Source organism: Sander vitreus, chromosome 5 (genome assembly GCF_031162955.1).
Source record: "Sander vitreus isolate 19-12246 chromosome 5, sanVit1, whole genome shotgun sequence".
Classification (NCBI taxonomy): Eukaryota; Metazoa; Chordata; class Actinopteri; order Perciformes; family Percidae; genus Sander; species Sander vitreus.
The window spans coordinates 4,728,553-4,745,654 of NC_135859.1; the positions used below are offsets into that span (position 1 = coordinate 4,728,553).

General features: G+C 42.3%; 1 protein-coding gene across 6 annotated transcripts in view; it reads left to right on the top strand.

Annotated features, from left to right (window-relative positions):
• The first annotated feature begins 1,184 nt into the window (after positions 1–1,184).
• pbx3b (pre-B-cell leukemia homeobox 3b) overlaps positions 1,185–17,102 on the top strand; it is a 59,134-nt gene continuing 43,216 nt past the window's right edge. For 5 of the 6 annotated variants that reach the window (XM_078249652.1, XM_078249653.1, XM_078249654.1 and 2 more), the window contains exons 1-2: positions 1,200–1,396; positions 2,090–2,163. In XM_078249652.1, coding sequence (XP_078105778.1) covers positions 1,200–1,396; positions 2,090–2,163 — 271 coding nt within the window. Of the gene's footprint in view, positions 1,397–2,089; positions 2,164–17,102 lie in introns of all 6 variants that reach the window. The other variant, XM_078249655.1, reaches the window with a different exon arrangement.

The window sequence follows — 17,102 nt, forward strand, 5'->3', positions numbered from 1 at the left end:
AATATGCACATAGCTGCACGTGCACGCGTGAGGAAACGAGGATACCCAGCTGCCGCTGCTGCAAGAAAGAGAGAGGGGACTCTGCCGTGCTTTCATCAATATAATCACCATCCTAAGTACTAGCTCTTAACATTTTGTTTTTCGGTGTTCAGGCGAGAAGTGACAAGAATATAGACCCCTCCTCTGCAGGGCGGAGCGTGCATTTTCATTTCGTATTTTGTATTTTTTTTTCTATTTTTTTTTTTTTTCTACCCCTGTTCCTTGCTCTGACACGTCTGCACTGAGTGAGTGGCATTGGCACACTGTCAATCGCTCACTACCGCTGCCATCAAACAACATAAAACACACACAGGCAGAGGCTGGAGCTCATAAATTTCAGCAGGGGCAAGATATTTTTTTGCGCATCGCCTTTCTATACAGCGCTGTGTCCTAATTAATTTCTTCTCGTGGTTAGATTTTTTTTTTTTTTTTTTTTTAAACAGAAATCTCCCAACTTTTTTTTTTGTACATTTCATATTTTTTTATAGTCACATTTGGACACCTTACGCCGCAGATTGTGTATTTATTTATTTTTTCTTTCTTTTTTTAAAAAAAAAAATAAAAAATACTGTCAGTTGTCGCGGGAACCAATTTCTGTACATTTATAGTTGGCAACACCTGCAAGATTTTTTTTTATTTGTTTACACGCTTCCACATTGGATATTTTTTGTTGCCGGTGCTTCACTCGGACGATTTGGACATTTTGGAGAAGGAATGCGCCGGGAATCCCATGAAGAGCGCTAATAAATGAGAGATCACCAAGGAGCGTTTCTGTCTACACCACCCGTCAAATCCCAGAGAAAAGACAGATTGGCATGAGGATCCGTGCGGGATACGTTGGACCGTCAATTTTGACAAAGAAGTGTTAAGAAGAAGAAGCAAGATTTATGCATTTTTCTACAAACACAGTCACGCGTTTTGGCACTTTGGACCGCGCGTAAAAAAAAGCGAGAGGACAGCGAGAACTTGGACATAAGATTTACGCTAAAACATTTCACATCACTGCTATAGGCTTTTTTTTTTTTTTAAACGTGTGTGCTCTGTGTCGCTGAAGAATCACAGCCGTGCATCCCTCTTGTCTGCGGCACATGCTATAACCGATTTCGTATATGAGTTTTTCAATTTGTGTGGCTCAGTGCACAGACTCTTTAGCGGCTACTATGGACGATCAAGCCCGGATCATGCAGTCGATCGGCGGTGTCAGTCTGGCTGGCCACTCGGTACAAGGAGGCATGGCACTGCCGCCTCCACATGGACACGATGGGACAGACGGAGACGGAAGAAAACAAGACATTGGTGACATTCTCCATCAAATAATGACCATAACTGATCAAAGTCTGGACGAGGCGCAAGCAAAGTTGGTTGATTTATATGTTTTATTAACTTCGCCCCCCCCCCCCAAAAAAAAGAACCCCAAACAAACAAAAAAAACAAAAGAATAAGAAAAGAACGCTGAATGCATCATTAAGATGTGGCCCGCTTAACTTAACTCCCCCATGCATAACAATAGGCTGGAGTGGCTTTAATGATAATCATACACTGAGGTGTAGGCTATTTACTGCCTCGCAATGATTTAACACATAAAGGAAAGTTGTCACTGTGGAAACAACAGCGTTTTATTTAAACTGCCTGTGTGTCAAGGTGAACCTGAGAGAGCTGTTCAAAAAGTTTGTGTGCACACATGTCCTATAGTCATATATCTGCAGAAATGAAAAAAAAAAAAAAAAAAAATAGAAATTAATGTCAGCAGGCTCATTATATAAATTACCTGTCATGGACATTATATATACAATGGAGCATTATATTCTAGAGAATAGTCTTACTCATTCAAGAGCTACTTATTTTTACTTACTTATTTTGTTCGTTTTTGACTTTATAGTAGCAAATGATAACTTTTAAAGACACTTGTGTGTGGGTTGGAACATTGCAAGGCATGTCATAGTGGCAATTCAATTGAACATCCTAAATAATCCATGTACTTGTTAGTATCTAACATGTGATTCATCAGTGAATTTATTTCAGTATTTTATCTTGTCTTATACTGAAACAGGAAACATGGACTGAACTGTCACAGAATGAAACCAGCACTCTTCAGCGTTCTCTGTGAAATCAAAGAAAAGACAGGTAAGATCTTTGTGTCCAAAACAATGTTTGAATATGAACTCATTGAAAAAAATAACAGTGCAGCCTCAATACAACATAGCACCCAGAAATTCTTACCTCCCAGTGATCCGATGGCAGCCTGCATCCAGGTTACAGGGGACCTCTGCCCAAATGAATCAATCACTTTTTTTTCTTTTTCTTTTAAATATGTCATTGTGTCACACAGAAACAGTCATGTTGTCATAGTAGAGGTCCATATTTTTTTTTTTTTCACTGTTTCTGGCAGGAGTATCTTTTTCCAGCACTGACTGCTTGGATTTGAACAGAAAGCGTGCTCCAGCTTTCACCCTCACTACCCTAGCACCGAGCAGGATGGGGAAATCCCGTAGCATATGCTCCACATAGCTGAGATCACAATGCATTCATGCTTTATAACCTGACAACAATTGCCACGGTTCCAACAAACAAAGGCAACCACACTCTCAATCAATAATTGCATTGCAATTGCATGCAGACTCCTGTCCTACACAAGTGTGCAGTTCAACCTCGTTAAATGCAAATTGTAGAATCGGCTTGAGAGGAAATTATTGAAAATATAATACATTTTGGAACAAAAAAATGTTGCCGTCGCTTTTAATAAGCAATAAATCTGCACATTTCTACGTGGACACTTATATGCGAGGCAGCTGAAATTATAGCAAATGCTATAATGTCTTATAAGTTTTCTCAAAGCTCAAACTTTGCTATAGTATTTTTTTTTTGGAAAGTAACCTTTTGTACAGACAGATTGTTGTTTCTACACTATCCCCAATGTGTATTGGACATATGATAAATCTGCATCCCTTTAAATTCTTAAAGGAAGACACAATTGATTTTTAGAGATAAGAGTTTTTTACAGACCATGTTTATTATGTCTTATATTTATGTTAGTGTCCTGTGTGCTGTTGAACATATGTTTCAAATATTCAAAATTATTTGCGTCACTTTGTATTTTCCAAGTCCAATGTGTATTTCTCAGTCAAAGAAAATTGGAGTATACAAAGAAAACAACGCTGTTGGGTTTGGTGTAATTTAGCCAACCTAAAGCCTTGTCAGATTTGTGACCTTTGTGCTGTTTATGAGGAAATTGGCTTGGGAGAGATCATAAAAGTTTATGAACTTCCTTAACACAGGTGGCGTCCACAGGGGCAGACAGAGGGTCCACACAGCTGTGTGTGTGTGTGTCTGTGTGTCTGTGTGTTTGTGTGCCCCTGTTGAGTTTAGACAATGAAAGAGACAGAGCGAGAAAAGCCAGAGGCTGCAGATCGCACATCACAGCAGCTTTTATTTTGTATGCGACCACTGATTTGATGTGAAAGTGTTTTCCAGTGCAGAAGCATGGCTGCATCTGTAGAACGAAGGGAAAATAATAGAGAAGTGTTTTTTTTATTCATTTTAATTTTTGTTACTACTACGTACTAAAAAAAAACCTGCTCCAATTACTCTGCAAGTTAACTAGATGTTTTACCAGTTTGTTTGTCGAAACTTGTATGACGGCTCCAGTTTGAATGTTTCTGCTGTGAACTAAGCTCTGCGAGTTGAAATAAGCCACTCAAAGTAGCATGAAAATGACAAAAATGTTAAATAAATATACGTACGTGTATGCGTGTGAGCGAGTGTATGTGCCCGGGAATGAGTATGTGTGAGAAAGAGATGAGACAGAGGAGGAGAGGGAGAACAAGCGTGTGTGTGTGTGTGTGTGTGTGTGTGTGTGTGTGTGTGTGTGTGTGTGTGTGTGTGTGTGTGTGCATGGTTAACCTGTGGTTTAGAGTCACAGCCTCCCCCTCTTAGCCATTGACAGAGCTCAGCTGGTCTGGTGGCCTTGCTGACCGGCCTGTTTCCCCAGCACACAGTGAGCCTTTCACTGGCTCCTGTAGCATCGTTCACAGGGGCTTCCTTGGCCCTTTCATCTCCGTTCACATGGCACAGGGGCCGCTGATGCCTTTTAGCCATGGGATCCACCGTTGTCCGGACGTGACATTTAATAATACATTTCAAAGCGGCCCAAGAATCATCGGGGTAATTACTGCGCGCATGTATCATGTTATCCAGACGTATTGTCTCAGTGTGCAGATGAATAGCGAGTTCAGGGTTCAGCTTCAAAGCTTTTTAGTGTTTATGTGTAAACTATTATTATTATTGTGTGATCAGTGGTCAGACAAAATGAAAGGGGTGAGAACGGTCCTGATTTTCTTGTGGAGGTGAAGTCGAGCAATAGCAAGTTGCTTTAATGATAAGCGTTAAGGGTGTTTGGAAGTTTCAGGCACTCTTCTAACTTGTTATTGTGGAGCTGCAACATATTTCTGCATTGCTAATGCCCTAGAAGTATTAATTCACTTTGATATGCTAATTAGAGAGCATTAGGCAAGAAATGAGATTAAGTGGCAGCATGAAGTCATTTGCCTGTCACTAAATTGAGTGTTTTTAGCAGGAGGGTTCCCCCCCCAAAAAGAATTCTCTTGGTTTTGCATTTAGATAAAGCTAAATGTGAGATTCAGTTAGCAAGTGGAGCTCTTTGTCCTTCAGTACGTGATGTTTTTATTTTATTTTGGAACATGCATAAAGTATGGCTATTCAAATGTTTTATTCTCGTGTTTCTGACTGTTTCGGGACAAAGGATACATTCATGTACCTTTTTCCCCCTGCAGGCTGCAGTGACAAGACAATGAATGCATTGAGTGGAAATTTGCCTGCGATTTCAGATGAGTTTTGCAGTTATTCCTCTGTGCTGGGGTTTGTTTCTATCCTGCTGGCTACTGCCTTGTCTTGCTCTCATGCTTGGAAGAGAGGCTCCCAGCAGCAGCAGCAGCAGCAGCAGCGGGAGCGGCAAGAATAACAAAGGTGAAAGATTACCTCCATATGGTATTTCTGACCAGGAAAAAGAGAGGTTCTGTTGCAGGACTCCTCTTTGATGTGAGGTTTAATCAATAGAAAGAGATTACAGAAAACTATTACAGGCTAAATCACGGAGTGCCACAGAGAGGCTTAGCCCTCTCCACAGCTCTCTCTCTCTTCTTTTGGCTGCGTATTGACTTGTTGTTTCCCTGACCTTTGACACATCAGGTTCAGAAACACAGGGACTGTAGAGGTAGTGGAGAGAGAGAGAAAGAGAGAGAGAGAGAGAAAGAGAGAGAGGGAGAGAGAGAGAGAGAGAGAGAGTGTGTGTGTGTGTGTGGCAGATTCAGGCTGATAAATGCTCCGATCCAGTGTTTAAAGCAGTGGATTAGGAAGGGACTACACTCACAGTCCGAGCCAATGTCGGCGTTTTGGTCGCACATGTTTGATTTGGCTTCTGAGAAGCGCTAAACGTGCTTTTTCGTGTGTGTCTGTCGGTTCGTCCGCATTGCATGTTATATGCTCTGCTCCGAAAGACTGCGTTAATTAAATACAGTTCAGGATGAGTCTGTAATTAACCACATGCAAGGCCGACTAAAAGCATTACCTGGAGTAAATAGGGTTAGGACTTAGGAGGTAAGCATTTCTCAAATCTACAGGAAACATTAATTCCAATGTTCCCTGACAAAGTTAACGACCCCTCTCATTCCAATTGGGCTGTTATTATCAATTCCAATTTTTAAAATGATTATTATTATTATTGTTATTATGAATTAATTATTATAGCAGCTACAGCTGAAAAAAAAATCCCTCTTACAAGTCAGGGAACATAAAAATAGATTCTATTTGAGTGTATTTTTCTACCTTGTGGGTTTCCTCGGTGCTGAAAAAGCTCCAGTAAATGCATGACAGGGAACAGAAAGCTATTCAGCAAGAGAGACAATTGACTTTGGCTGCTTTTTGTCTCAGAGAGCCCCAGTGATGCGGCTGCAGTGACTAGATAGTGTTGTGCCGAATGGCTCGCACACAGCTGGGTTCCTGACTGGCTCAATGGCAGGGCCACTAGTGCTTCCTCCTCTAAAGCACGAGGGGGACCGGGGAAGATGTGGCTATTATCTAAGTAACTCCCAAATACCCTCCATTTCCCCATCAGCAAAGATGAAAAGAAGGAAAGCCAGACAAAGAGCAAAAGTGGGAGAAAAAAAAGAGCAAAGAAAACAAGAGTATCCACATCAGTTTCATTTGGAAGGATAACGCGTGTGTGCTGTGGAGATAGATGCCTCTGCACCGGTGCTGCCTGGCATCTGCACGCACGGCTCCTCATATGTGTATGTTTTTTTTTTTTGTACGATGATTCAGTGCTGTCCCTCCATCTGCACACACGAGCACCCATCTTGCAAACGTCTCCCTCGCTCCCACTCTATCGCTCCGAGCGTTTTCTGCGGGCTCCTTGCGCGATCAACAGCTCATAATTGTTTTTTGCACATACGTTATGCAAATGAGTCTTTATGGCAACTGGCATAACAATTAGCATCCTCCAACAATATTTTAGTAGGTTAATTGCGAAATTTTCTGAATTGTACATCTGAGTTGTTAATTAGGCATGACAGAGGTGGTGAAATAGTTATCTTCAGGCGGTGGCAGCCAGCAGAGGCTGCTTGGGATGCAAAAAGGAAGGATTGATTGAAATGAGTTTACAGCAGTAGGAGTGTGGCTGTTGGAGACTCTTTGCATGGCCCTTTTTTTTTTTTTTGCTTTGTGAGGCATCTGTCTGTCGCTGAATGTAGAAATATAAACCTGAAGCAGACAGGGAGAAGCTAGTTCAAACTCTGACCCCCCCTGTAGGAATAGATTAAACGTGAACGATGCAACTTGTTGTCTTGTCGGCACCAGTTAGTGAGTTCATTTTTTTCTCATCTAGCACTGCGGCTGCATTCAAAACATTAAAAGACCTTTGACCTGCCAGACAAAGTTAAAACAAATGTTATTTTTTAAGAAGTTTGCAAATTGGAATTTTTGATTGCTCTGAATAAAGTTAATGCCCACAACACATATTTTAATTATTTTTATATTTTCACTTTTCGTCTTCCGAGTCAGATTTATATATATATGTATATGAATAGTGCTTCCTTAGTCATTTGTGGCTCCAGAAAAAAAAAATAAAAAGCCATCAACCTGTAAAGAAACACACAGTCATAATTTTGGATTATGAGAAACAAATTCTGTATTTTTGTTTGATAAGTTAATGGTGCAAGTAATCCAGCTTTAAGCTTCAACCTGTATTTTATTTACAGCTAATGAATAACGTGAACTTTTCCCTGAGTTTCCAGTGTCATGATGTTCATTACTGTGTCACCCGATGGCCGAGTCTATGTGATGCCATGGAGCCAGTTATTAGTGTAAAAAGGGTTAGAGTGAAAGACTGGTGCAAAGCAAGTCCTCTCTCAGTAATGACTCTGCTATTTATAGGTCCCTATTTCATTAGCTCTAGTGTTTCAGGGAAGAGTTTTCCTCATGGGACAGTAGACACCGTGATGTTCATTTGCTCTGTACACATTACATGTGGACAACTAAATGACTTATCATTTGTGAGTGCAAGAACACTGAAAACAATCCTGCTTTTGTCAAGATGTTCGCTATTGCGCAAGTAACCTTTCCTGTATTTCATTTATTTTCAGATATACTGTTGCTTAGTTTATTTGTAACCAGTTAAATGCTTGTATTTTAGACTGTTTTGGTGTGGTGTGTGTGTGTGTGTGTGTGTGTGTGTGTGTGTGTGTGTGTGTGTGTGTGTGTGTGTGGAACTGTTGCTCCTACAGGTGATGCATTTCTGTAGATGAAGTGATGAAGGAATTAGAGGCAGAAGTCTGTAAATGTACACATTTTAAACCTCATGTGTAACATTTTGACACTGCAGCCTTCTGCAGCTTGTTACTTGACAAAAAACAGAATGATACGTTGTCGTCACCTTTCGTTTCTTTACACAAGATTGTTTTCCAAAAAGCAGAAAAAAGGCATCTTTTCTTCCCCATTTGCGAGCTTAAAAATGAAGCCCCTCTTCCCATTGTTCCATATGCCATTGTTCCACATGTTTCATACATTACAATGATATATTGAAGGCAGAAATGGGAAAAAGACTGCAATACAATGAAATTTTAATCAGCGTCTTCTGCTGCTTTAATAAGGCAAATAATTCTTATTGGCTGCTGTGTTAAGACTTCTAATATTTAATTCATAACAAACCTTGCATTATTCTGCTTTAGCCCTAAGACAAGCTCCACTCTGCTGCCTGCCAAAAGGCAACTAGGGGGAAAAGAAGGATATGAAGGGAACTGCACACTGAGCATTTTTCTTATAAGTTGTGGCAACATGCTATCACACTGTATTTGTGAATTTAAATATGTCTTTTGAATCATTTTAAATCATGTTACCGGAGCTAATGACAGGAAAGCTGGGCTGCTGCACCAGTTCAAAACACCTGAACATTCCTCCCTTTTGTGACTTTTGTCAGTAAAGTAGGATTGGCAAACATCTTTTTTATTTTCTTAAGTCCTTCAAGTTCAATTTTTGTGTCTGAAGTAATGGAAAGATGGCGATGGGCCAGCAGCTAGATGCTGGCTCATGTTACAGTAAAACGGCGGGCCCTGTTTTCGTCTCTCGGTGAAATGGCTTAATTGGTGTCAGAGCCCCAGGGATAAAGGCCTCTTGCTCTGAAACACAGCCACACAGGCCCTGTCTTCCCTCAAACCAGGAGGAACGGCCGGCGTCTGCTGGTGAATGAGGACTAAGCCGTGGCATAACAATACCAAATGATGTTTGGGATGACAGAAATTAATATGCGCTTGCTCCCAGAAAGCTATGATTAATGACGCCGAGCAGGGGAATGCTGTCCCTCCTTTTTGCTCCTCTTTGATGGAAAAGGAAAAAAAAAGAAAAAGGTTTCTCCTCTCTTTAGAATGTGGAGGTCATCCAGAGTACATTACTGCTATTCTTCTCTTGCTTTGTTTTGTGTCTCAAGCAGGAGACAGGAAAGGGCCGAGCTCTTGTAATGAATTTTGGAAGGATTCACACAACATTGGGAGCCGGATGTATTGTCCCATGGGACGTGGCTTACAGAGACACATACCTGTATGTCATTCCCACACTGCTCACACTTTCAACTGTAATAATGAATAGCTTGGATATCACACTGATAATTGCAGATACATTTTTCATAACTCACGAAGGATCATTTGAAGTGATAATTTGTACCCAAAAAGAAGCAGTTCTAATTGTAATACCGTTGAGTTGATATCTGACGGTGTCTTCTTTTCATATGGAATCTTATGCACACACATTGATTCGGAGCCAAAACGTGTGAACAAAATGGTGGTGTGCTGTTGCCGTGATAATGATCTGTATCTGTTGTGTCCTAGGAGGAGACACATGATTATTTAATTGTGTCTGCTAGTGACATCCCCGGACCCTTCTGTTCATTTCTTACATTCTCCTAATGTGTTTCCACCCTCCCAGGTACTTCCTCTCGTAGTAATGGAGAATTAAAGCGTGCATTAAAATGATATAAATTGCAATGTGAGGGATTTTTCAAAGGACATTTGTCTCCGCACGATGCGGTTGAAAATTCAAATGGCAAGTTTTGACAATGGACGTTGTGCTGACACGGCGTATTTGCCTCACGTTGGCTCCTCAAATAAGCATTTCCTCCGTGTGAGTGATTGATATGTATTAAGCGTGCACTTTTTTATTTATTTTTTTATTTATTTTTTTACATCTGGAAGATGATGTGGGTGCAAGGATATGACTTTTAAAGCGGGAATGAGTTCCCCTCATATTGATCTATTTGTGTTGCCGGAGTGGCAGGTGCTATATGGAGACTGTGTCAGCTTTGATTGTTTGTGTCAGTGATCCGAGCCGACACTGAGCTGTCTTACTGTTCGTCACTGCACTTGCTTCCTTTCTTGATGAATGGCAGCACACAGCACGGATCCCAGAAAGAAAAAAAAAACAAAAAATGCACGTCTACGCTTTCTCACCGACCCTGTGAATCAGCATTGGTCTTCAGAGATTATGTATCACTCGTGCCACGCTTCGATTTGTCCCTGCAAAATTCTGGGACATACCTGCATTCTTTGCAGGAAATGTCCCAGAGGTTTTTGGTCTTTTAATGCAATTATGTAAAAAGCTCTCCATGTGATTGTAAACATCAGTTGTTGAGAGACAGGAGGTGTGGTTTCTCTCCTTCTCTAAATATTCAAGATTAGTTCTTAACCTGTGTGTGTGTGTGTGTGTGTGTGTGTGCGTGTGTGATGATCGGCGCCTCTGTATGTATGCAGAGCACGGCGGGCCTCTCGCGGGGTGCTGAAGGAGAGCATGGAGTGGCAGAGTTAATTTATTTAATGACTGAGCGTCTTATATCTCCCCAGCCCTGATTAGAATCCATGCTTGATGAGGGAAGCGATAGAGGGGTGTGCACTGCCCCTAGGCCCTAGCACGTACGTTCACGGTTTTCTTTCTCCAGTGCCTTTTTTTCCCTACCTCCCCCCTCCCCTCCAATCCACTGGGTTTAGCAAAAACATAAAAAAGTACCACCAAGTAGGATTTTTCCACAATTTCCACTTCTGTCTGTTGCAATATTTTGTGATTATGTCTGTACGTGTGATCATTTTGTTGCAACTTGACAAGAAATGCAGCTCTGAGGCTGATTAGATTGTTGTGTGTGTGTGTGTGTGTGTGTGTGTGTGTGTGTGTGTGTGTGTGTGTGTGTGTGGCATGCTCCGTGATAAAGACAAAGTGCTGTGGAGCTCTATGAACGTGGGAAAGCCAAACAGAGTGTGTCACTTTGGCAGCGCGGGCTGTCAGCATTGGGGAGCTGCAGTTGTAAAAACCATGACCTTCCTCTTTGCCAGCATGTCTCTTGCAGAGCCAAAGCGCTGCCCTGTAGATCTGGGCTGGCTGTGGGAGGGAATACAAACACAGAGAAAGGACAGACAGTGGAAAAAAGCAGTAAGAGCCATAATTGTGAAGAAGTGGTGGTGGTGGTGGGGGTTTGGTTGAAGTAATGAAATACTTCTTGGAGCTATCATGACTGAGAAGGTAAGGGAGGGAAAGCGAGAGGAATGGCGAAGAGGGAAAAAAAAATCCTCCTCGGCTTCTAACATTTCCATGAGCCATCATCAGTAATGCCGCAGCAGCCTCGCAAACCAGAAATTATTTCTTCAGGCGTCGCTGTCAAGTGTTATTCAAATAACACCGGCCTCACATTTGAATAACAGCCGACATTTTGAATTAATTAATCAGACAAGATAGTCTGGGCCTTTTCTCATTAGTCTACAGGTCAGGCTGAAGGGAAGATATATGCGCTGGTGATGATATACTTGTCTTTAATAGTGATTTATGGAGATTTTGGATTGTACTCGATTTGTCAAAGGGCCTGGTAGCAGAAAAATAGGACGGTGCATATTTCATTACCTAATCTCTGATACGTTCCATGATGCTAAAAGATACAACCCCGTTGTTTAGATGCACAGGAAGCTCTTTTAACGTTCACTCTTCTTGAGTGAAGAGGGCGGGCGCACGCACATATACACACACACACACACACACACACACACATATACACACACATACACACGCATTTAATCTCCTCTCAGACCTCTCCCATTTTACTTTTCCCATGCAATTAAGCGAGGGATGTAAATTATAACTGTGTCGTACTTTAATTATCATGGTGTAAAAATAGAGTTCCTGTCTTTGAGAGGATTTCATTAACTTACTCAATATTCCATGTCAGCTCAGAGAATCACAAGATTGCAGCGAGGTTTAACATGCTTGGAATCCAGTGTGTTGTTTATTTAGTTAGGTAGAAAAGTAGAACAAAATAAGTAGGGTTACATATAAATGTATACTATATTTTGTCATAGCCTGTTTACTGGCTAGTGGGACATTTTATTTTAGGTGCATATAGGGTAGTGTGTGTGTGTGTGTGTGTGTGTGTGTGTGTGTGTGTGTGTGTGTGGTCATGGAGGTGTAAATGTATATGTATATTTTTAAGTGTGCTAACAATGTAGTGTCACCTGCTGTATTGGGTGTTAAATAATAATGAACACATTCAGTTTACCAACACTCTATTTTTATTTCTGTTACATACACAGGTTTTAATTATCCAAAGTAGACATGCAGCACATGCACTATGAATCTGTGATTTTGTGCTAGTCCAGGTATGTGTGTTCGTGTGTGTGTGTGTGTGTGTGTGTGTGTGTGTGTGTGTGTGTGTGTGTGTGTGTGTGTGTGTGTGTGTGTGTCAGGAAGCTACGAGCTGTTGCCATTCTGGCGAGCAGCCCACACAAAATGCACCAACACCAGTGTGACAAAACATTCAAATAAATTGCTGTCAGGCTGCCGAAACTCCAAGTGCAGCGATTTTTATCTGACGTGTGGAAGACCCAGACATGCAGTCCTGACAAGTAACGCCGCAGCACCTGTGAGAGACAGGCGATAAAAATCAGGATATGCCTGATCCTCGGCATAACAATACCTATCATTACTCGATATTATTACTCTTCTTTAAGAGAGAGCTCAAGATGGAAAGATAGCACGCACGTGTTGGCTTTTCTTAGAGTCTGGGTAATAAATGATCTTAGGCCATTGTTTGCATAGGTGCACTTAAAGTGTACACTGAAATTGAATTATGTAGTCTGATGGCATATCAACAAGTACTGAACTGGCTTTTATATTCATGTAGAATTGTTTATTACTCAAATTGCCATGTACCCCCCCCCCCCACCCTCCTGCAGGCTCATTGTAAACAATGTCCAAGGTCAGGACATTTATTTATTCTAGTCCTACATCATTGCTCACAGGTGTATTATTTAGAGAACACAATCAAAATGATGTCTATAATAACTGTAGGATTTTTTTTTTTTCAAATGACAAAACTTTTCATTTATAATTACTTCCTGTTTAAACCCCCCGTAATAATAAATTCTCTGCAGTTTAAATAGAATGTAGTCCAAATTCGACACGACTGATGACACTGATTGACTTTGTTTCACTTTTTAGAGCAGCACGGAGGCACAAATAAAGACTCAGGGAGCCTGTGTTACTTCACTTATTTTCATTGAGTCTACAAAATTGACTGAGTAATACTTAAATCTAATTGAGAAACGTCAAAAAAAAAGAAATAAAAAATGCTTTTTCAGAAACTCAGAGACAAAGGACTCACTGTGGAATGCGCCATCCATTCTCTACTGTATTGTTATTTTCTCCCTTATAGGTTACTAATGAGGAATCGGCCCTCATTATGATTTTAAGGATGAGAGAGGAAAGCTTTTAATTAATGATATGTAAATGGTTCTGAATTGATTATGTTAGAATATCAAGAGAGATGGGTAGAAGCTGTGGTGTAATATATTTTAATTAAGAATTAATTAAAAATGATGGCAATTTTATAGAGGCTCACAGAAAATAGAAGAATTTCTTCTCTGTCACAAGTAAATCAGCCCTTGATTAAATAAACAGACACACGCTGTATTCATTGAAGAATTATATTTATACCTTGCCAGGAAGAATTAGCCCGATATTATTAAGAAAAAAGATCAGCGCGGTGTGTCAGTGGTCGACCACAAGCTGGGTTCTATCTGGGGTTAATGGTGATCTATCTCATTCCTAATTCATGAGGTCCTCCTGGTCTGTGTTAGGTGGATCAATAACGCTGCGCTTCCTTTTTTGAATTCAGTGTCTACAATCGGATTTGCAACGCGGAACCCAATTATAAGTAGGACACAAATGCGTGTTTTTATCACTTGTGGCAAGTGAATGAGCCCCCCCCCCCCCCCCATATCAGATATCAATCCGTTTATGAGGTAAAAAGATTTGTGTGAAAAAGATGAGTTGTGACTCGACGTGGACCCTAGTTAACCTTTTTAATTGCTATCTGCTTTCTTTCATTCATTCTTCAGGGCAGAGGAAAACAGAAGACGTTAGCTGCATTAACGGCGCGCGCCACTATTAAAGGGAGAGAGGTCTTTGTTTTTCTGCTAACGGTGGCATGCGTGCTCTGTGCTAAACTCCGCGATCAATGGCAGAGAGGCTGCTATCACAGTACTCGGAGCAGGCGTTGCTCGGGGGGGAGGGGGGGGGAGGGGTTGGGGGTGTGAGTGTGTGTGTGTGTGTGTGTGTGTGTGTGTGTGTGTGGGGGGGGGTCCCTGGTGGTTCATTTTGATTGGAGCGCAGAGTTTTGTGTTGAAAGGCGAGGGAGAGACAGGCTGTTGGAAGCAAATCCCCCTGGATCAGTTAGAGCTTTGCAACAAAAACACCTTGATATTCCTGGGAACATTTGCTTAGGAAGAAAAAAAAATGAATTTAAATAAACGGGCAACGAGAGAACGGAATGATCTAAAGCATTTCTGAAGGTTGGTGTGTTCAGAGAAAGCTTGTGTGTACGAATTTAGAAACCACGTTTCAAATCGCAGTAAAACAAGAAAATCAGTGTAATTGCATTTCGTCGATATGTTGTTCCACATTCCTGAAGAGCTTTTTCTAAATGTATAAAAAAAATATATATGTTAGAAGATGGTGTGATCATACCATAGGGTGACGGGCAGACTGAGGCAGTGTGTGAATCTGTGGCAGCGGAGAGCCTTTATGAGCTAACCAATCTGTTATGGGCGGCAGGGAGGATGTGCCGCTTGAGATGGAGGGTGTGTTGAATGGATTATTAGTACGAGTCCCCCCAATAGCAGGTCACATGTAAAGGCTTAAAGGCATCATAAATAGTCACACGTGCACACACGCACACACATCAAATGTCTGCGAGCGCACGCACCCACATACACCATGTGCAGAGGGACGTTCAGAAAAGAAACAACATGCAGGGCCACAGACGTGTGCATGCATGCATATTTACAGTGCATGCACGCCAATGGCTGGCAGAGCATCTTTTTTTTTTTACACCTGCAACTAGTTGCAATACATCACTGTCAGGATCGCTTTCTCCACCTATCCGCATTTGTGCGTTAGTTATCCGCGGAGGCCTTCGTCAAAAAGTTGAGCAGTTTTGACATCAGCTCCCCGGTGGGAACAGAAAAGGTGAAGTTGTGCTGGGAGGTGCCACGGCGGGTGTCATCACCGGCTGTACTCCCTTTAACCCAACAGCATCCCAATGACAACTGAAGAGAGGAAGGACGGTTTAATATACAAATATTATGCCACAATTAATTCTGTAATTGACACGCGAGGAGAAATTCCGAATGGCAAATATCTTGTTTTGTTGCGAGTATTCATCATGAGTCACACAGATGAGGGCACTGTGCACGGGCTGTATTTATGAAATGAAGGCAGGGGAATGACATAATAAAAAGCTAGGTTGAGGTTTATTTTGTTTAGGGCCTCTTGTAGCGAGTGTATGTGCTTGTGTAATTGACAGTAGCTGTTGGGGAGGAAGTGAGGGCATGGCGCCTCCTGTGTGAGCTCACTGTGGAGACGAGGAGAGTCTGCCTGTGGCACTGCTAGTGGCGAGCACCAACAGCTCCGGCCACGGCAGAGAGGAGGTGGGGAGTAAAAGGGAGGAGAGGGGCGGGGGGGGGGGGGGGTCAGCGTCTGAACTGGCTGATGGGAGCCAGAACATGAAACAATGCCGGGGGAACGTCTGGTGGGTTCGCTGCACAGAATTACAAGCGAGGGAGCAGGCCTGCTGAGGCAATTACAGCTTAATGGGGTCATTTGGAAGGCAATTGCCAGGGGTTAATGTAGTATGGAGAGATGAGGTGAGATTGAAGTGAAATTTTTGGCTAGAAAATGTGTTCAAATGAAAAGGGAGCAGGCAGACAAGTTGTGCACTGATGGGGTGGGAGGTTGATTGTGGGAACTGGTATACAGGCTTTCGCTGCCACACAGATAGACGCGAGGCCTGGACGCTGGAGGCTAATGCACATGAGCTTGTCCACACAGGTGCTCTCTACTTCTTCAACCAAGCTCATTTTTCTGGCCTCTCCCTGCTGCCTAAACCACGAGCAAGAGCTCCACTGTTCTACGTGTACTCCTGATCACTGTCCGTTTTACTCACAGACATACCTAGCGGCAGGTTTTCTTTTGTCCTGAATAACCTGTGATAGCATTTCCTGTATCGGGGAACACCAACCAGCAGGACACAAAATAGAATGCAGAGCGGTTTCTAAGTGATGCGGAGAAAGATGTGTCAGAGAGACGACAAGAGGCACCTTAGAGAACGAGGATAAAAAGGATCATTATGCGCTGTTACGTTAGCCAGTTCATTACCTTAATTGTCCACCATAATCCGGTGTTGGAAGGGTGCACTGGAGCTTTGGGAAGGAGTCTTTGCCAGGACCTCCTAGCCCAGGTCTCATCTCCCTGATCCCCTGATCTGTAGCAAGCAGGCCGATCGGGCTAAACTTTGATCAAAGCCAAACTTATTTAAGGTCAGCCATGTGAAATCCCCTGGGAGCCGCTGTGTTCGCCGAAGCGGACGGCAGTGTAGGAAGTAGTAGAGCACTGTGCCTTGCTGCTGCTGCCTGTGACCGCGCTGGATCACTGGACAGCAATAGCATTATCGTCAGCCCTTTCAAAGTCTTCAGCATTTATTATTTTTTTCGCGATTATGCTCAACAGTGAAACTTAAACCTCATCCATGGATGGGGATTCCTTGGGAGTTTGCTCTCTCTCTTACCCTTCTCTGTCTGTCTCCCTCACCCTCTCTTGCTTTCTGTCATCTCTGTGAAGTCTCCGCCCCCCTCCGTCTCCCTCCCCTTCCCCTCTACACAGGGTTTTGGCCAAGAGCCGGCCACTTCACTGTGGCAGATTTTCCCAGGCTCCCCAAAGGCTATTTTACCAGGATTCCCATTAGGTCCCTACCCATTACCAATGTTCCAAATCATTCACAGAAGAATCTATTTACTTTATGTGGTAATGGATTCATTTGACATGGCTTGCTCTGAAGAAATTCAGCATTTAACTTGCACTTTCCCCCAACTGAATCTTGTACTGTATTTCCTTCGTTTGGTTTATTTTTATCTGTTACAGTGGCGGTTGTCTCGTATGTGCCTTTATCATCCCCACACTATGCTTTCCAT